The sequence below is a fragment of the Lycorma delicatula genome, chromosome 3, assembly GCF_047948215.1.
Source record: "Lycorma delicatula isolate Av1 chromosome 3, ASM4794821v1, whole genome shotgun sequence".
NCBI lineage: Eukaryota > Metazoa > Arthropoda > Insecta > Hemiptera > Fulgoridae > Lycorma > Lycorma delicatula.
In genome coordinates, this window is record NC_134457.1 from 152,652,016 (window position 1) to 152,674,119 (window position 22,104).

General features: G+C 28.2%; 1 protein-coding gene across 1 annotated transcript in view; it reads left to right on the plus strand.

Annotated features, from left to right (window-relative positions):
• LOC142321000 (acid sphingomyelinase-like phosphodiesterase 3b) overlaps positions 1-22,104 on the plus strand; it is a 1,240,094-nt gene that overhangs the window by 1,040,544 nt on the left and 177,446 nt on the right. Inside the window, exon 5 of the mRNA XM_075358994.1 lies at positions 19,885-20,041. Within this exon, the coding sequence (XP_075215109.1) occupies positions 19,885-20,041 (157 nt within the window). The remainder of the gene's footprint in view (positions 1-19,884; positions 20,042-22,104) is intronic.

Below are 22,104 nucleotides of genomic sequence, written 5' to 3' on the forward strand. Positions count from 1 at the left end.
ATCCCTTGCCGTAAGGGTTGCTCATATCAAAAATTGTTTTAGATAAAGGTTTTAGGTAATGTTTAGAGGACTAACGACCACTTTAAACCAATTCAGTATGGTTCCTATTAAGCAAGGTATGATTTCTTCGAAACTCCACTTTTTCCACCCCCTGGGCCAATGTTTAGTGATATCAAATAACTTTACCTAAGTAAGTTTTAGACCCTTATCCAAAGAATAGTAGGAACTTTAAACAAATTTGATATTTTACTTAATAAGAAAGTTACAGCGATAGTTTGTTTTTTCGAAAAAGCCCTCTCATTTCCACCCCCATGGTCCAATTTTGCCTATTAACGAAGTCAACCAAAATTTCTGGTCGTTATATTTTATGTTTAAATTTGAAAGGGATTGGTGCAAAATTACGGCAGTTATTGTGTCCACAAGAAAGTGAGATATATATAATATATATATATGTGTTTACAAACTTTTGAACTGACGGTGGTTTTGGGATCTGAAGGATGTGAAACGCGAAGATTTGCCGAAATTTTCTGGAAGTCGAATCATGGTAACCATTACAATAGGTAGCTTTCTTATAAAATCTGCTTAAAAAGAACTATCGTATTATTCACTATAATTTAATGATATAACCGAAAGTAGTGCACTTTCTTTGTTTTGTTATTTTTATATAAAAATTAGAAAAAAAGAAAACAATTTTTTAACAGTTTCTGTATTCGAATTCTTGTATTGGTCACACAATTTTCCCTCTGTTACTCATAGTTTTTTTCAGTATTAAGTAAAGATTTATCCTGTAAAAATGTGTGTTATTTAATATTAATAAATATCTATAGTCGTGTAATACCAATAATACTAATTCTAATGTTTGATATAAACATATGATTATATGAAAGGACGTGCCAAGTCACATAAAAGTTAAACAAACAAGATTACTTCTGTAAATGTTAAAAAAAAAGTGTTGAACAAATATTGTAGATGATAATACCGCGTCGTATCACATTTAGTGAATATGTGAATAGAAATAGTATGAATATTTGCAGGAATATACGCGTACATTCGTGCGGTACAGTTAAACGACACTGTTGTATTGGATGGTGAGAGAATTTAACATCATGCAACCCATCCGATGTGTTTTGAGCACATGTGCACTCTATGAATATGCTGTCTTGTGCATGCATATTACCGTGTTTACAACTCATATTCTAGGCTCATCGCCAGTATCGTGTTCAAACATCATGTCTGTCATACGATGCCAAAATTTTTAACTTATTTTTGCCAAAATGTTTTGAGCGTTGATCTGTAAACATTAATAAAAAATATTAACGTAATAAAGTGTAAATATATTTTTCATACGTGGAAATTTTAAATTACAAATTAATTTATACTGTTATTTTAATAAACGCGTTATTAATTTATAAATTTAAAGTGCAATTTTTTATATTAAAAGTTTAATTTACTCTTTATTACGTTAAAATTACTGGAAAATTAAGTTGCTGAGTATTGCAATTTTAATTTAATGAATACTGATTTCCATTTAATTTATTTTGATTGAATTTCAATTAATATCATACATATGATTGTAACTTGTTCTTAATGAACTGAAGAATTTAAATGTTTGTCTTGAATAACTTTTACTGAAATTAATCTTTTTAAGATTCATGTTATTCCTCTGTACTGTTAAATGATATTTAGATTTTATTAAATAGAAGACCTTTTTTTTCCTGCTTTATCCTCCGGGAATTATTGTTCAGGTATTACTTCAGAGAATGAATGAGGATGATATGTATGAGTATAAATGAAGTGCAGTCTTGTACAGTCTCGGATCAACCATTCCTGAGATATATGGTTAATTAAAACCCAACCACCAAAGAGCACCAGCATCCACGTTCTAGTTTTCAAATCCGTATAATAGTAATTGCCTTTACTAGGACTTGAACGCTGGAACTCTCGACTTCCAAATCAGCTGGTTCGGGAAGACGCGTTCACTACTAGACCAACCCGGTGGGTTGAATAGAACACCTAACACAGAACATTGAGAAGATACATATCCTCTGGCATTCATGATTGAGGGTGCGGGATCTCGTTACATGTTACTTTCATGAAAAGTTGAGGTAGGATTTGTCTTGTTCTGTGCTATGTGGTTTATTTAATTTAAATATATATATATATATATGTGATATCTATATATATATATATATATATCACATTATTTAATTTACTAACCCCTACTTTATTTCTCTATTACTATTAGCATTTTTAACTTTGTTGTTCGTTTATTTTCCTCCAAATTTTTAGGAAAAAATACTATGAAAAAACAGAAAAAAATCTTTATTTTTTTCTGGAACGCTTCGTTTTATGAGTCTGTTTGTGTGCTTTCAATTGTTCCTTTTTAATCTAAATAAAAATTTACTCATATTTTTGATTGCTTATGTTACTTAGAATCCTTAAGATATTACTTAAGAAGGATAATTACTTCTTAAGATCATTTATAAAATTTTGGGACCACTGTAATTAATTTTTCAGATTAATTTTTTTTATATTTAATTAATCTTATCAACCATTAATCTATATCAATTAACATAAAATTATCACTTATTTTACAAAAAATTCAATTACGATTTTTTATGTTTTTACTCGTGGAAATATTAAATAATTTAAATTTGAGCACACAAAAGAAAAATTATATTTATTTTGTATGGTACCCTTACAGTCCCGTTACCTCGATAATATTTTTAAAGGTTTCTAAAAATAAAATAAGTAAGTAAATATATTTGTTGGCAGAACTTTTGTATCTACCCATTTTTTGATAGTTTCATCTTTATCCATTTATGATGTTGTGATATATATTATGTAATTTTTTTTTTTTTTAATTTGTATTATAAAATAAGTTTTTTTTAAGTTGCTGTCAAAAATTATGTTTATGCTTAAAAGCAAATTATGATGAACGTAATCACAATACGTGGAAAGATTGCAATATTGCATCTAAGGATAAAATTTAAAGTTATTATAAGAACTCGTCACATGGGATAAGAAAGATCAAAAAAATTGATATGTAAAAATGTTAACTAGTTTAAAAGAACATTAAAGGAAGATTTAACTGAATAAAACACCTAAATATTCTAAAATTATTAAATTCCATTCTTGTAAAAACTGGTAATTTTTTATTATCCTTTTGTTTATTTTATTTAAGTTAAAAAGAAGAGAACAAGATGCTATTATGAAAATTAATCTATAATAACAAAAAAAATAATACGTGCCAATCAATCATAGATGTAAGGTGTAGAATGTTTAAGCGAATAAATGTAATCTTAGTGGAAAGAATGAAATGAAAAATGAGCAAATGTTTCTTTTTACTTCTTTAACTCGTTTTCATTTTATAAGAAAGGGTAATAGAAGAACTAAAAACATTTCTGAAAGTCTTTGCAGTATCACTAAAACTTTTTAACTGCTGTTTGATATATCTTAAAGCATTTCTACAGAAAATAATGCTTTACCTGCCAGTAAAATCAGACTGACAATGATTTATGAAGTGTTAAACTTTGTTAATAAAGGAGTTAAATAGGCTTTTCGCGAATAAGCGAATAATTAATAAAAATTATTCATCGCATTACATATTTATTTCATCTTTCTAAACGAAAACATTATGCAACATGAAATATTTTTGTATAATATATAACGTTCTGAAAGTCGCTGTGCAGTCTGCTTTAGAATTGTGTGATGCATTTTGTTCTTTAGGCGTTAGGTTGGTTGTCTTGCGGCTTCGTTGGACGTTGCTCAGTAATAAACCAAGACGTCAGTTGTTGAGTTGTGATTGAACGAGCTTTGTTTCGTGTTATTTCTTTTTTCTGAATCGGTGTTAGCGAGAAATGTAATAGTTCTTTCGGTAGAAGAACGCATTCTTCTAGTTGAACATGTATTTCGTGAAGGTGATAACTAATTTAGTAAACGCAAACTCTCTGAAAATTTTTCAAATGTAGTAATACGCCGAACTTATGCAATAGGTGGGACCAAGCGATAACCGTCTAAGTCGAATTAGCGTAAGTTGGGGTACACTTTTCATATAAATACATACAAATTATGTTTAATTGGGATTGGAGACTAAAGAAAACAGTAATTTAGTAAAAAAGTAACATTTTTAGATACTACAGTACTTACAACAAATTAGATTATATATTATGAACTGCAAAAACGTAAACCGAAGTTATTTTATTTTGACGTAAAAGACTTCTTAAAATCAAAAAAAGTTGTCTAACGGATCAACGATTTTATTTGCTTATACAAAACTTCCTCGTAGCATGCTTATAACCTTTTTATTCCTAGCATAGCTACAAATAATAATTTGTAGCTATGCGTTGACTTCGCGTGAAACATGCCCGACCATGTCGTACGCTGACCTGAACTTAACTGAACACTAGTGCGGGTGGAGCGGAGAATTGAGTTTGAATCAGAAGATACAAAAATCGCGTAACTCTAGATCCGCGTAATACAGTGTAGCTTAAGTGGGTGTATTGCTATAATCCTCTTTCTCACCGCAATGCAGTTTGAACTCTTATCGAAAAATTTCGGGCAACAGGCTCAGTTGAAGACGTTGATCGAAGTGGAAGATCACCTAAATTAAACACAAGCTGCTTGATATACCGGATGCCATGGCCAAAAGTACATCAGAGTCAATGCGTAAGTTAGCACAGCAGCAAGATAACGGACTTGCTACCGACCATAAAGCTGTAGGGAAAAAACTGAAATTTTTACCCTACAAAGTAATGCGCGTTTAAGAACTCAAACCTATAGATCATTATTCACCTATAAATGACTAAATTATTGTCAATGTTTTATTGACCAAAAATCCGTAGGTATCCTCGACATTACGTTTTTTACATATGAAGCTTAGTTTTATCTGTAATGGTATATTAATTCACAAAATAGACGACCGTGGTCGACAACTAACCTCCATGAATTACGCGAACAATCTTTACATAGAGTGAAAATTGGAGTTTGGGTCGGTGTGAGTAGAATGCGCATTGTGAGTCCAATACCTTTTGAAAATACAGTTAACAGTGATTGTTATTGTACTGTTTTAACATACTTCATTAGTCAGTTAACACAAATGGAAATCAATTACGACTGTTCCAATAAGTTGGCGCCACAACGCATACAGCTAAGGTCAATGATTTTTTACGAAACGTCTTTGATGAACGATTCATCTCGAGGGGTTTGTGGCCCGCGCGATCGGCCGATCTGACTCCCCCAGATTACTTTCTATGGGAGGCAGTGAAACAACCAATGTACCGCAACAATTGAGGACTAAAAACCACTATAATGTAGACATTCCAGTACGTCAACTGGTTAAAATGTTTGAAAACAAATTGAAACGTGCAGTGTTCTATTAATATTGGAGGAGGTCATTTTCAACACTTTTTATAAACTATTCCAGTTATTGTAATATCCGTTTCTATAAAATAATGAAATAAAAATAATAATTAAGAAAGTTTCGTCATTTCACTTCTATAATTCCAGTAGACAGCAACTTTCGGAAAGTACTGTACAATAATTTTATACCAATAAACTGTGATATTGTATATTCTCCTATTTTAATAGTAAATAATATATTTATATTACAATTAAACTTTTAAAAATATTCTTTAACTGAAAATGACAGTTTAAAGGAACTTATTTAATAGGTTTCTGCAGATATCAGCATTATGTGTATCATCCCATCAGAATATATACTAGCCATCATACAATCTTGCGTGTTATGCTTTTCATAGAAAAATTACTTTAGTAATATTAAATATTATCCTCCTTTTTTTACTACCGTGAATTGTTAAAAATACATTCAAATACTGATATACTAAACTAATTCAATCGCTAACCCTTCTTATATTTTCGTCTGTTGTTTCATAAATATTTTTAATCTTTTATATTTGTATAAAATCTATCAGTTTAATTTCTTTTTTCTTTGTAATTCTAGAGTTTATTTCTGTTGATTAGATGTCACCATGATTTTCAGTCATGAGAATTTTAACGAACGATTTTACTATTTTAACATGTGCTATTTCATTCCATACTCAGTAGAAAAGAATTGGATGATGACCTTGAATATGTAAATAAATAAAAAATTCAGAATGATGACCTATAATTTATTTTCAATCGAAAAAGTCACCGGGAAAAAAATTAAACATCGATTTATAAAAATTATTATTTTGGAGTACGAAAATCTTGGCCGTTGTTAATTTAAGCAGAATAGAATTGTACTCTAGTATAAATTCCTTTGAATTTGAAAGAATCAAACCACCTTCACTATACTATACACGATTCAGTAACACTGATGACGTACAAGCTGTCATAAAATGCTTTTATTTTAGCAAATGTAAGTTAAATGAATCTTCTATCTTCTTTTTTTTACCAGCTTATATTTTATATTTTTTCTTTCAAATGTAATCCTATTTAAAATATAGATACGATTTGGTTTTGACAACTTTTATTGCTTCCGGATTGCACAAATTATATATACTTCGAATATTTTCAGCAAGAGAACCTGTGTGTATTCCTTATTGCTTTTTGAAGTTAGTTTACCGGAAAGTATTGTAAATTTCGTAGAAACTGCACCATAATTAATATGAATAAAGACATCTGTTGAATATCTCTTTATCTGTTCTTTCTACACAGTACTTTTTAACATGATGAATTTTGTATATAATTCCTTATTAAGCACAGGAAAAGTTTTCATCTCATACGAAATGAAGTGGTAACTTGCTAGTTCATAATTATTTTCTTCTCAAAATACTACTTCACTTGCTTTCAAAGCGTACCTGAAAAACGTTTATAACTACTTCGTCAGAAAACAATAAACTACGGTTTCTTTATTTTCATATAGATCAACATTTCCCAGATTTATATAGCCGTTATTTAATAAAATTTTAATAATTCTAATTATATTTCTTTGAATATAAATTAGGAATGTGATTAAGAGAAAAATACCAACAAAACATTATACTAATTTCAATCTTTTCAAATCCTTTTTTATTTTGATTTATTCTCCCAGCTGGTCATTAAATTGAGGAAGTAATGTTAACATTGAAAGAAAAATTGCTTATACCGGAAATTATTCGAGAAAAATATATAATATATAAAATAGAAATTACATAAGAAGTTTAGAATAAAAATTAATTGCTAAATTTTTTTTGTTATTGCTATTAAATTAAGTCGATTTACTGCATAATTTTTTAATAGCTACAGTTTATTTATGTATCTTAATTTCTATGTTACGTTGAATTTAAACTTACCATGACTGTAGCACTTAGTAGCTTGAAATATTTTTCCTTTGTTTATTCACCTTAGTACTTGGGTTTCCTGAAGGAGGTGTCTTACAAGCTGGTTCACAAAATAAGCTAATTTTTGGGATTAAATATATAACTTTGAATAAATTAGGAGTTAATCAATATGACGGTAAAATTTAAATAATTTGTTTATTCAAGCATAGTTTATTAAAATATTACATATTATAACACACAATTTGAAATAAATAAATGGTTTTTGAAAAAATAAATCACCAAAGAAAACGTTCAAATGACTTTAAAGTAAAAAAAAACTGTACGTAAAAAAAAATAAATATACATAAAAACAAAAAATGCGCATCTAGCTTTAGAACTTTTTATTTTTTTTCTATTAAGAATGTTTTCTTGATTTTTATTTCCAGAAATTATTAATAAAATACAACATAAATAGTTTAATAATGTTTTTTTTTCATATTATAATTTTTTGTTATGAAAGATCATGTATCAACAACTATGATAATTAGCCCAGTGGAAATTGGTGCGTATGAAAAGATACATGCCTAACCAGGATTCAAACCGGAACTTTCGCACAAAATGCAGAATCGCTGTCTATTCAGCCATGGAGATAGGCGTATTATTTTTAATTAAGCTTAATATTATTTAGTACAATATGGTTAAAAGTAAAAGTAAAACACCACGTGAATTATGTAAAAAAATAAATCTTACAAATTTTAGTTAAGCCTAATATTGTTTACTATAAAAAAATTGCACAATTAAGTATAATAATTTGTTTAGTGATATCTTGATTAATATCTGCTGAATAATGGAAAGTAACTTTTGATCATTTTAGTACGCATGGACGGATAGAACAAACAGTTGGTTAATAGGTGTTGATGTATTCAACAGGCCAACGCACGTTGCCCCATTAAGGCTAACACATGTTAAACGGGTGCTGATTCCCCGCTAGCGGTTGCCTCCAGACTGTGTAATCTGTTCGTGAAAGTCAAAAGTCGACAGGTGATTAGAGCAGTTAAACAACTAGATGATTAGCACGTACCGTTGAGAACGTGGTTTTGTCCATTAATAATGTAGAAAGGATATATACATCGTGAGTCCGAGTTTATTGTGGGACTTACATTTTTGAAAGCAGTTCTTTAAGCAATACTTGTTAAAAGAGACGTTCGTGTAAATTCACCTTACACTATCTATAATGATAAAACTGTTACCGTATAGGCTAGTTGTGTCAGCGTCAGTATAGCTGCTGATTATTACCGGCACCATTAATTAGTTTACAATCCTACAGTAATATTATTAATTAAGATTCACGATTAGTGCGTTGTTCATTTAGTATATCAAAAAGCACTTCATGCAAATCGTTTCAGCGCTAAGTTTAACGCTTAAGTTTTTTTTATTAAAGTTGTGGTAACGCTTAATTTTTCAAATATTTATAAAAGTACAATTAAACAGAAATGAATAAGTAAAATATCGCGGTACAGAAGCGCAACTCACTCGAAACGTGATAACGACTGAAATACCTATTGTGGGTTTGTGTAATAGGCGTTTCTACCGATAGCTTGCAAGAAGACTGTGTAGAATGAAATTTTACTTTTCATCTGATACTGAGAAATCTGCATGAAGGTGTGATTCCTAGCGATGAAACAAGCGGCGTTTCAATGTAATTTAGAGAATCAACCTAAATATGCATAAAAATTATATATATATATATTATTTTTATCACGTATACTGCAACATAAACATATCTGTTGTATTTACATTTATATTTTTATGTAATCGAATTTATCACATCAGCTGAATCTCCACCCAAACAAAGAAAAATAATTACGTTTATTATCATATACAGTGAATTTTGAACTCGATGCTGTTTTGGTTATTTTTTACGTGTAATGAAAATAGATTTTTTAATTTTGTTTTGTTATTATTTTATTATTATTATTAAGTTTATTTAATGCAATGTACAAAAGAATTTACATGGATTTTCCATGACAGTAAAGTAAAATTTTGCCAATTGTGAAATTTGACGACAGATTTTTATTTGTATTTTAAATTAGGCGGAAACTATTTTAATGCTGATTCTATCATCTAATTATTGTAACACCTATATAATATAACAATTCTATATTTATAATTTTTAGTCGAATTACGAAGCAAAAATGTACGGAGGGTAATCTAACTTTAATCTAATAATACAGCTAAAGAATAAAAAATAAACAATTAGTGTGTATGTGAACCGTTTCCGATAACTGAATACAAGATTAAATAGGCATTACTGAAAAAATTTCAGGGTCTGAAAACTTTCATTTTTTTTACTTTCTTCTTTACTCTTAATAAATAAAAAAATAAAAAAGATAAATTTTTTATCTTTTTTCGTAATTTTTTTTTAAATGAAGGTACATGTTCTGGCTGTTTCTTCAGCAATGTGTAAATTTTTCCGTACATAGATTAGTAATTTTTCTTATTATACTTGTAGGCAGAGACTTCTAGTTACTCTAAATTAATTCCGAATCAATATGGAAGTGCTTTTCTTTTTGTGTCTCAAATTATATTTACAATCGGTTTGGTAGATTAGAAACCATGAGTAAATTTCATCACAATTAAGTTATAAAGCAGTTTCTCTTGATTAATTACCGTAATTAAATTCATTCTAAACATCGAAGTTAACAAAAGGTAGCATAAGGATTGATAAAGTCCAGGCAGCAATGAATTTTAGATAATAATAATGTCCAGTGCTACAAATAAAACCATAATGTAAAAGAAAAATAGTGACATAGGAACAAATAACATTAGAAATATAAAATACTTTGATAATTCACAACTTAAGAAGAGAAGCCACATCCTGAGTACCGGTATCAGTGTTAGATACTTATATCCAGTACATGTACTCGCTTTAATTGCCTTACATTTTTCACATTATCTGAAAAGTTGACAGCTAGATTGTTTACGTGATCGTTAAGTCTTATTTTGTACATAGTTGTAAATCGATTGATTTCCTCACGAACATAAGATAACTACGTACTCGTGAATTTCCTTTTCCGTACGAACCATGACGTCTGTGTAATGCATCTGGCAAATTTATTAAATTCTGGAAACGTTGAATAATATCTATATTACATCAGAGCTTGGTCTAGTGGTAAACCTGTCGTCGGAAAACACTTTTTTAACAGTTGATTTACGAAGTCAAAGATTGTGTGGTTCAAATCCTAGCAAAATTTGGTTTTATACTGATTTGAATACTGGTGACTGTGGATATCGGGGTATTTTGGTGGTTGGAGTTCCAATAATCACGCATCTCAGGAATGCTTGGCCTGAGTCTGAACAAGACAACATATCTCAATTTACACGTTATACATATCATCCTCATCTCATTGTGCCTTTTAGTGGGTTGCTTCCTGTTCAATAGTTCAACAAATTGCCATGTACAGAGGGAGAAAATAATTATAATTTAGATGATTTCGTATTTTGTTGAAAGTGCGCTTATTGTAAGTGCAGTTTCGTAGAAAGAGTAGTTATTGCTTTACAAAGTACAAAATTGGTGTTGTTAACTTATTGTTGTTATTCTTTTTGATGTGCATTATCATTATTATTTTAGATAGTAATATTTGAATCATCGAAGTTTCCTTTATATTTTATACTTTTTACTCTTACTACCACAGAATTTGTTTACATTTAAGAATCGCTGATAAATTAACAGCTACTTTTGTCAGAAAGTATAACGTGTATACAATCTATTCAGTTTATTTTAACAATGCTAGCTGGAAGTTGTACTATAATAATACTGAGATTTTCTTACAGAATGAATACCGTGTAATACTATATGCAGTAACAGAATATTATACATTTCTCATATACATAGTTTTCTCATATATCTGTTTGTTGGTTTTAGACAGTGGACCTTTCTTAGTTTAGAGCTTTAACTATTCCCTGCTCAATTCAAGGAGAATTCCCTACCGAACTGGAGAATAATTAGTCTACCCAATTTTCCTTCTGTACTAAGGTAGAAACCCCAGGGATATTGCTGAGGAAAGTTAGATTTCTACGTCGTTAGCACAATAAGATAATTTTCCTGCGGTAAATAAGTCCTACAGCTTCCTTACAAACATTTTATTAAAGTATAATGAGTTTTTAAAAAGGATTTCTGATTAGTATTATAAACATTAACAAATAAATGTATAATTAATACAATTTATTAAAACTTTTGACGTACACTGATTACAATATGTGCAATAAATAATAGAAACTCACGCACGCGCGCACACACACACAAACAAACAAACACACACACATATATATATATATATATATATATATATATATATATATATATACATACATAGATATATATTTATATTTAACACTAATACTTAATTCATATTATATTGTAAATGCACGATTCATCGAAAGAAGAAAAGAAAGTAACTTTGAGTACGTAGTTTTCAAAATGAAAAATTTCGTGTTTAGCTATGAATTTTTCAAGATGAATTTTTCTAGCTAAACCAAGATTCAAAAATGTAATAAAAATAACGTTGAGTTAACAATGAAACCTTTTTTTTCTCAAATATACAATATATAAAAATAATAATGAAATATAGGGATTTATTTTATAATGTAATTCAAGGAATGATTTTTTAAACTTTATAAAGAATCTATAATTAATTTTTTTTAAGAGGGGAAAGTTCATTCATTTGTCAGTCCAGTTATGGTCCTGTTCTCTTTTTCTCAAAAAATATATGTAGAATGTTGACATGTAGTTTAATTAATTTACTTACTTGATGTACTTAAGTTATTGATGAAAATCAATAGAAAAGATACGGTTTAATCATTATTTGAAATAATAAAATCTACAACAAATAATATTCTAATTTCCAAGGAATATTAAAACTGGGGCATTTCTGCATATCAGAAGAGTATTTGATTGTGTTGATAATCGTTTTTAGTAACAAAATATAACTTTTTTTAGTAAATAATATTTACTGACGGTCTTGTAACACTCCTTAAACCACACCTCCTTTATCCATTACACGCCGGTATATACAAAAAGGTGTTCTCAGAAATTCTAACTTTCTGATTGTCAGTTACAGTGAAATTCATTTTAAAATAATATTATTAAAAATAAATTAATCATAAAATCTTTTCATAATCTTCTTTTTTTTTTCAATTTGTCGATAAATACTATATTTTTGAAGTGATCGGGATGCTGGCGGCAGAGGGCGGATACAAGCCGCTCTAGCATTATTAATAGTTATCTCAAGAAATGTGTAGATTATAAATTCTGGATTAAATAAGATATTTATCATAAACTGAATTACTCATTATTTCTCTAGATGTTATATTTATTAACTAGATGTTCTACATTACCCGGAAGGGAAGCTTTAGTTAAAGTTTACGTAAAATAATAATGTTTAATTTTTTTTATCTTTTCGCTAAAGTATTTCACTAAAATTCATTTCATGTTTCTGGAAATAAAATTTCTTGGAAAATTTTATTTCCATCCGTTGAAGGCATCCTGACTGATTTATTTATAAATCATAACAGTTATAGAAAAAAAAACCGGGAAAATGTTTTATCTTACTTATTTTTAAATAAGGTGCATCCTGAGAGAATAAATGTTTAAAATTGATTTTTGACTAAAATATTCCAATTGAAAAAATGGAAAACTAATATAGGTTATTAGAACGGCTGTATCATTCTTGCTTATTTTCGTACAAAATAAAAAAAAGGCACATATCAAAATAATGGAAAACAATTTAAATAAACAAAACCGCTAAAGCAAAATCCCTAAAATAGCTTAAATTTTGTGTGAGATGCAAAGTTAACACAAAAAAAGTTCTCTTGAAATTTATTGAAAATTCTTGGATTTTCATAAACAGGATCTACAGTACATCAATAGGCTTGTGTTAAAATTTATGTCATTCCAAGATGTAAGATTTTGTTTTTTGTTTTTAATCGCTCATATTTTAAGAATAGAATAATTCATTTTTATAATAAATGTTTTATGAAGTATCTTATAAAAGAAGAAAATGTCAGTTGTATTTTCTAAAATTAATTTTCGAAAACCATATGACTTGAACACTACTCGATTCAGGTATTAAATGAAAAATTATGACGTAAAATACCATGTCTTAATTTAAATCTACTGATCTCCCAATAATAGAGAGTAAATTTATCTGAATAAATTTACGCATAAAACAACTTCAACAAAAAGAGTAGTAAAAAATCCATTCAGGTCCATCGAATCAAAATGAACAATTTCTTATCACTGATTTTTTTTCTTGTTAATAAATAATTTACTATATGAGTTCGACAAATTTTTTAGTAAATGAAAAGTGTACCATTATCACATCAGCAACACGGTCGACAGAGTAGTACCTCCTTAATAAAATGCTTTTAATTCTGTCTTTATATCCAGTTTTTGTTATTTTTTACTTTTAACTTGTATGTATCAGCTAATAAAGTCATTAATGACTAATTACATTGCCGTTAAAAATTTTCAGGCTGTATCTACTAATCAAATCCAGGACCTAGAAGATAGCAGACAAACATACTACTGTTTTTTTAATCATGTTTTATTTAGAACTGATCTGTACTAATAGAATACGGATCTGCAAATTTATATATTTTTTTATTAATTAATAAATATATATTTTCATAATAAGTTGAATTAAGTAATATAATTATTTAAATATAGTTTTGTAATTATTCTACACGCACAATTCTGTATTTGAATTTTTGTAGTACTATTATTTTTAAGTAATTTTTCAATGAATTTTACTTTACCCAACTTATATGAGATTAAATACAGTATTTTGTTTTTCATTTACTTAGTTTAATCTCTATTAAATTTGATCAGATAATTTTGACAAATAAATAATATCTCTCTACTGCAAAATGTAAGGTCGCACAAACATTACTTCAAAATAAACTACCCATACTAGTGTAAGATAAGGAAAAAACTATGTTTATTTATTGGAATATTTTAATAGATTAAATCTTTGCAGTCGTTGTACTCCTAATGATTTACTGTTCAAAAGGTTTCCTGTATAAATTCAATTAAAAATATGGATGTTAAGATATTCTTTATATAATTAATACAGCCATAAAGTTATTTTGTAACATATTATAACTTAAAAATTATGGATTTAGTTTTATTTTTTAACAAATTGTATTACTATATACAAGGACAATCTTGCAGCCTTTTTATTTGATTGAGATTGACAAATGAAAATGTTTATATAATTCCAATTTATTATTTTGAAACTTAAGTAAAGCAAGGTAAATCATTTATAATAATAGTGAAAAACATCTCACAATAATATTTATAATAATGACAATAAAAGCAACAATAAACAATAATAATATTAAATGTCAATAACAAACAAATAATCATAAATGTCAATAATAATAAACAGAGATTACGTACAAAACAGAATTTAAAGACATCGTCGGGATGTATTCACAGGTAAATAAATAATGAAAACCAGAATTCAATCCCTTTGAAAAAATACATTACATGACCGATAGTCTTAACACTTTAATCTTGTATTAACAACAGTACAATAGGTAAGACTAGTATAAAGTTGTCTCACCTTTGCTGTTCACAAATCAAACTACCCTACAGTTTATGAATGAAATTTAGTGCATTATCTTTTTCACTTATAGTCTTACAGTAACTCACCAAACCATTCCTTGTGCCGATACCTTAATCGCGCCGACTTAGTTCAGTTTGAAATTCACTTCTTCACAGACCTCATCGCAGAATACTCTCGTTGGCTGACATCTCACAGACTTTCCTCGCGGAACTGACTTTTAGTTTGTCTTCCCCGGAGTATTCACACTCCTAGCCTTTTTACCTGCCGGACCGGACTCAACCCGAAGCGTGAGAACGCTCCACCGAGTCCTTTCCTTCACATGCATTCCTAACCTTGGTCCGGTAACTCTTCTCACGGAACGAACATCTATTTAGTGTGTCAGTAGGCAACTAAAAGACGATTGTTAAACAGATAAAAGACGATTGTTAAACAGATCTGTTACTTTTACTAAAACGATTTCTTTCAGGCCCTTTCTGATTTTTCCTATTATTATTATTTTTTTACTACTTTCTTCTTAATTGGTAGGAATCCGTTACTTAGGTCTGTTATACCGGTATTTTTACAGTACCTTAAAGTTTACAGGATGGCGAAAGGAGTAACATGGTTAATTATTTATAATTGTTAATATTCAACAAATGTCACTGACATAAAATAAAAACTGGAAATAACTGCATTATTTACATTGATCAAAATAACAAAATAGTTATGAAACTTTAACCTTTTCTTATCGCTTGCGAGATGAGATATCTTGCTTCTCTTTCAAAAGGAGTTAAATGGACTTAAGAAAAGAGTGAACTATAATAGTTAATAAAATGAATATATATATAAAGAAAGTTAGTTAAAATTTGAATCGCATAATAGAAAACGGAATTCTAATAAGAATTCTAACTATTTACCAAAGGCAACTGATGAGACGTTTACATTAATAAAAAATGTTGAATTAATTTTTAAAAGCCCTTAATTCGTGCATCTTAATTTAGAGGAAAGAAAAATAAAGAATGCAAAACATAATGATAAAGTTTTAATGATCTGAATCAAAATTCGTATATTTTTTCATAGCTTCATAATATTTTAATTTGATTTTGTATAAATACTGACCTATTTTTAAAATAATACCCAAAAAATATAAAAATTTTTACAAATATTATTAATGCTGACTTTATCACCAATACTTTTATAATCCACAATTAAAATAACATAAATACCAACATAAGAAATCTGTGGATATGTAATTATTAATAATTTTAAAGAAAAGTTTAGATAATAAATTTTATTAAAGGCGAAACTAATTATATTCAAAAATAAATAGAATTAAATTGTAGTTAGTAATTGAAATAATTTTCTTATAACAGAAAAATAAATTAAATAATTACAAAGATTTTTTTTTATCCACTAAGATTTTAATAATGTCTGATTAATTATAAGAAATGAAAGAACTAAAAAAAAATCATAAGATATATTAAATTAAATTTATGTTTTTTAAAGTTTATTCTTTACATATTCGTTTATTTTGCCTACTACATCGCGCAACTTTACTGTTATTCCACAGTACATTTAACCGACCAACAAAAATAAATTAAACAAAAATAACTTTTTTTTTCGCAATTGTAGAAAACGAAAGGAGACATTATTTTTAAACCCGGGGATTTTTTTTTTTTTTTTTTAAACCGTAGCGATAACTTGAGAAACTTAATCAGTTAAGTGGTGTAAGAATAGTCTCAAAGAGAGAAACAGCAGATAAGGGAGTCCAACCAACTTATTCCATTTATAAAATGAACTGGCGATAAAACAGAGAAAGTTTTGAAACAAATGCAACCCGACGGAAATATTTCCAAGATAAAGGACACTGTGTGCAAAGAAGTCCATTTTAGAGATACCGTAATGTAATAAAATAAAACTCTACATTGCAATTATGCAGTTTTAATTATTCTAATCGCATTATATGCAATTTTATTCTAAAAAAGTATTATTATATTGTTGTATTCAGTTTAAAATATTAATGTAAAGTAAATGTATTAAAAACACTGGTGTTTTTTTTTTTTTTATACATCTGTTAAACAAATAAAAATCTTGGAAACAACAATTAAATTATATTAAGTGCTGAACAATTCACGAAAAACCTCTATTAAATATATTTTTAATTATAATATCAAAATTAAATAAATTTTAAAAACGTCCATATTAATACAAGAATACATACAAAGCTTGCCAATTTTACTTAAGACTCAAAAACCTTTCTAACATGGTTTTTAATATTTTAATAGTAATTTCTAACGCTATGATATCTGTGTGATTTTCATGCTGATATTAGGGTGTTATTGCAATTTATTATAATTCTACCGCACAGTTTGTAGCTCATTTGGAAACTTTTAAATGCCACACCATTATAAAGAAAGGGAAGTGTTTTCTTAAGGAAAGTTTGAGCTTATTGAAATGGCTATTTATTTTCAGAAATAAAGCAATTGTTTTTACGAATGGAAAATCACTGATCAGTAAAGTGCTGCTATCATTCTGGTTAAAGATATTCCCATTCATGTGTGGTTGAAAGCGAAATATTTACTCACTGCCTCGACGGGAGCTTGAAGCACTTTATCACGTGGTGTGGGTTTTCTTGTTACACAGTTTTCCTTGTATTGATCCCTTTTTATTCATCGGTTTTCAATAGATTTTAGTTCGGTGCCCAGAGGATCCTTGGTAAGAAGTGGTACTCTTAAACACCATTATTTTCTTGATATGTATGTTTTTGGTGGGAATGGTTTTTACTATCCAGTGAGTAAAACATACCCAACCTGTGTCAGAAAGGCTTATAATTGTAGCCTACCTTTTAATCCCTTGTAAAACCAAATGTAGTATATAAAAATTATTATTATTAATATTTTTTTTTTATAAATTAATTAAGATATTCATATAAAGTTATGTAGCGGTAAATTTATAAATATATATATATATATATATATATATATATATATATATATATATATATTTCAAAATATTCTTAATTTGAAAATACCCTTTTAATAACCAAAAATTTCTTTAAAAAAAATTTATTCGTTGCTCAAATACTTCAACTCAAGGAAAATACGGTATTAGACTGAAAATGTATTTTACAGAATAAAAAAACACATTTTATCATCTAAATCGTTGACACAATTTGAGAATTTATACCCATTAATTTGTATAACAAATTTTATGCTTGAATACATGTTACATTAAATTGTTCAAAAATAGAAAATAGATTATTTCTAGTTATTCTCTGAAATTCAACTCCGTAGATAAACGATATTTCACTTCTGTAAGATTGAATATGAAATTTATAACTACTCACATTATTGACCGTTTTTTCACCCGTAACTTCATAATTTTCTCTTATTTAATAGATTTATAACTTTTTTTTCATACCGTTAAACACATTTAAAAGAACCAAAAATTTTATAATTTATCTAAAACTTTTTTTAATATTGTATTGCTAATTATTATTTATTTACAAACCACACATTTAAATAAAATTGTTTACTTTTTCTCTACTTAAATATAGTGTTTTCATTCCGAAAATATTAATTCTTCCTAAACTTTATTAATTTTAATTTTTATGTAATAATGAATCAATGTTAAAAAGTTTTAATTCCTTAGATTACTGTTTAATTATATAAATACATTAAAATAATTATAGTAAATCGTTTAAAAAATCACTTACGAGAGTTTTCTGCTATAAACAACTAATTTCTTATTTCATATAAATTATCTTACATTAAGTATGCTAAAAGAAAAACTATAGCATTTCCACGTATGGTTGGAATTAATAAAAAAAATTAATTATTGGTGGGTTGTATCTTTGAGTTATATCTTTTGAGTTCATCAAAGGTAACGATTATGTTTGGGAAACATAACAAAAGTAATTAAATTTTATAAATGATATTACATATGCTTATAATATTATTAATATATAATATTGAATTTACTGCGTTCTTCATAAGTTAGTTTTATTTTTCTTATAGTTTTTGACGCCTGGTTGAATCTGCAAGCAGACGTACCAGTAACCCTCTTCTAACAAAAAAACGTGAAAAATGTTGTTAAATGATTTCTATCATGATAGAAGTCATTTCACAGCATTGTAAATGACTTTACTAACCTGTACGAGTGCTGGAAAAATTTTCTTACATCCATTTCAAGTATTAATGAAATGGATTTCTTATGATAATTGCACTAGAACTGAGATAAACTTAAAGAAATCGTAAACAAATTTGGGCTTCTCGGCTATCATACGTTTAAATAACTGTTGTGTGTTTAACTTTTGTAGGCAATCTAATTTTTCATTGTCTTATCACATTTTCTATTTAACTACAGTTCATTATTATAGAGTAACAATTATTGACAGGGCATGACTCAGCGATACTATATAAGGTTTATTGTATTATTTAAAGTTTAAATTGTTATTTAATTTCATTGCGATATCTTACAGTACTATCAAGGTCTGTATTCCCATCAGAGAGGTTATGTGAAGTTTGTCGAGTTATCTTAGCGCAAAGATATGCTCTGCAATTACTAGTAATTACCAGTGATTGTGTAATTGTACTGGTAACTCTACTTACCTCCCGGCCAATGAAGTATGTACAACAAATCACTACTATCAAATGAAATCTGCTTAAAAACTGCTCTAAGAAAGCTCTGTTGTGCAGATGGTATTTGGAAAAGTGATGTCTAATTTGTTATTTGGCGAGCCTGAATAGATTAATCGTTTAATTTACGTGACATTTTTTATGTAATAAGTGTACCGATGAGAAATAAGCATAAATATATTTTAAACATTTATTAACTTCCTACTTTTGAGTTTTTTTACTCGTGCGAGATCTTACAACGTTTGTTGCTTTTCCTTTTTATATTTTTACTTATCGTTGTGACTGAAGTAATATTTTTAATATCGATAATCTTTTACCTATAATCCAACAGATAAATTATAGCAAAAATTACTACTGTTAAATTGTGTGACTGATTTTTCGATGTAACTTTTTTAGATTGTTGGAAAACGGAGAAAGAAAGTTTGGGAACCAGTCGTCCAAATGGACGATTCGGGGATTACAGCTGTGATTCTCCTTGGGCACTTGTTGAATCTGCTGCTAGAGCTATGAAAGCTAAACATGGTGACAATATCGAGTTTGTTCTTTGGACCGGGTAAGATTTTTATTTATTACTATTAATTCATTTAATATTTAAATAACCCTCCATAGGTGTAAGAATTAAAATACTTTTTTTAATTTACATATACGAGTAATTAGTGAAAACTGAACCGAACCCAATATAGTCTCTAAGTAGCTAAGAAAAACTAAAATAAAAAACTGTTTCCATCAATTTTGGTTATCATTCCTGCATTTTGTTAAAAGAGTTATCTTCAATATTTATATTAAGTATTTATTCATAAGTGCATGCAGTTGCTCCGGAGTGTATATCTGTATAATTTATTATGAATAAATTTGTAGAAAAGTAAAAAAGAGAAAATGTGTTAAATATTAAATAAGCTTGCTTCTGAAGTACAAGATTGGTGAAAACGAATTTAATTAGAGTTTTAAAACAGCAGAAAAATATAAGTTACGTATTTAAGACAAATGTTTACCATAAAACGTGTTTTCTTTTTGATTAAAAAAATTCCAAATTCCGTTTTAGCAATGAAAATTCTACTTCTTTGAAATGAATAATGTCACCCTATTTTTTATTCTCACAATTAAATTACGTATTTTCGTAGCTACTGGATGAAATTTATTAATAAATTACCGTCATATAAATTTTACAAAAAAATCAAATCATGAAAAATTTGTGTAGTCTGACTGACGGAAGAAGACACCTTTTTAGAGTTAAATTTATGTAATTAGATTTCTATCTCCTAAAAACAAATTCAGATGTTAAACAAAATGCTTCTCCTTCCATTAAATTATTCATTTTTCCTTTATCTTTTTGACTTTGGTAAAATATTCTAATTTCTTGTGTTTGTATTAACTTGAAATAACATAATGTTTTACGAACAGAGAAAAATAATTGTTTACCATATTTAAACTTGTTATAATTTATGTTATTTATAAAAAATAAATAAATAAAAAGTTTGAATGTGGTACAACGTTTAAACTTAATAGAAAAAACCTCGTTAAATAAAATTTCATACCCTCATTGAACATACAATTTACGAGCTGTATTATTTCAGAACAACCAGCATTAAAATATGTATATGTTTTGTCTCACCAATTGTGTATTTACAATCGGTTCCGATTAAGGAACTACATGTAAATTGCCTAACAAAAAGCATGTGAAGAGGAGTATACGGCAAACCCCCATAAAGTGCGTACATATATAAATAAATAAACTATGAATACATAAAAAAGGTACATAAATATACACACTTGCGTTAATTGTAATCACAAAGTTTCAAGAGATCACAAGAGTCAAGTGAAAAAACAAAAAGTAATAGCGTTACTATACAACAGTTAGAGATAAATATATTAGCGTAACGTGTTCACGGAAAGAAATAGAAGGGCGCTGTGTTCTTCACTAAGGCATAGTAAAGACGTTTATCAGGTCTGATACCGAATCAGTTCAAGTGTCACTCAGATATCGCAAGTGCAAGATGACACCGGCCTCCGTGTGTTAGCGTCTCGGCCTTTCATCCGGAGGTCCCGGGTTCGAATTTCGATCAGGCATGACATTTTAACACACGTTACAATTCATTCATCTCATCCTTTGAAACGACACCTAACTGGTCACGGAGGTTAAACAAACAAAAAGAAAAGGTCCAAGATGGCGTTTAAGTCACCGGATATCTTCACTGTCCAAACCAGTTTTAAAATCACCTTGCACATCAAAAGTTCATTGAACAACGACAGGTGGTAAGAGTTCTTACCCTAAAATAAGTAAAGCATCCTATACCTGGTATTAAGTTGCTTCCTGTTCTCTTTCATGTGGTACTTCCACGTTAAACGACGATCAGGGTAAGGACCAAGGTACGGAACTCAGTTAGTGTGCGGGATAACGGCCCCGTCTAAGTTGACTTCGGGACAATCATCCCTCCTCATTATAATGTACTTTACAGAATGATTTGAACACTAACAGTATTGCCCATTGTTGATTTTCTATTGTTATTTATTGCCAACTTTTAAATAATAATTTTTCAAAATAATTTATTGTATTTCTGTCATTAAAAAAAAAAAAAAAATGTACTTCAAACATAAAAAAAAGGGTTTTTTACCCCA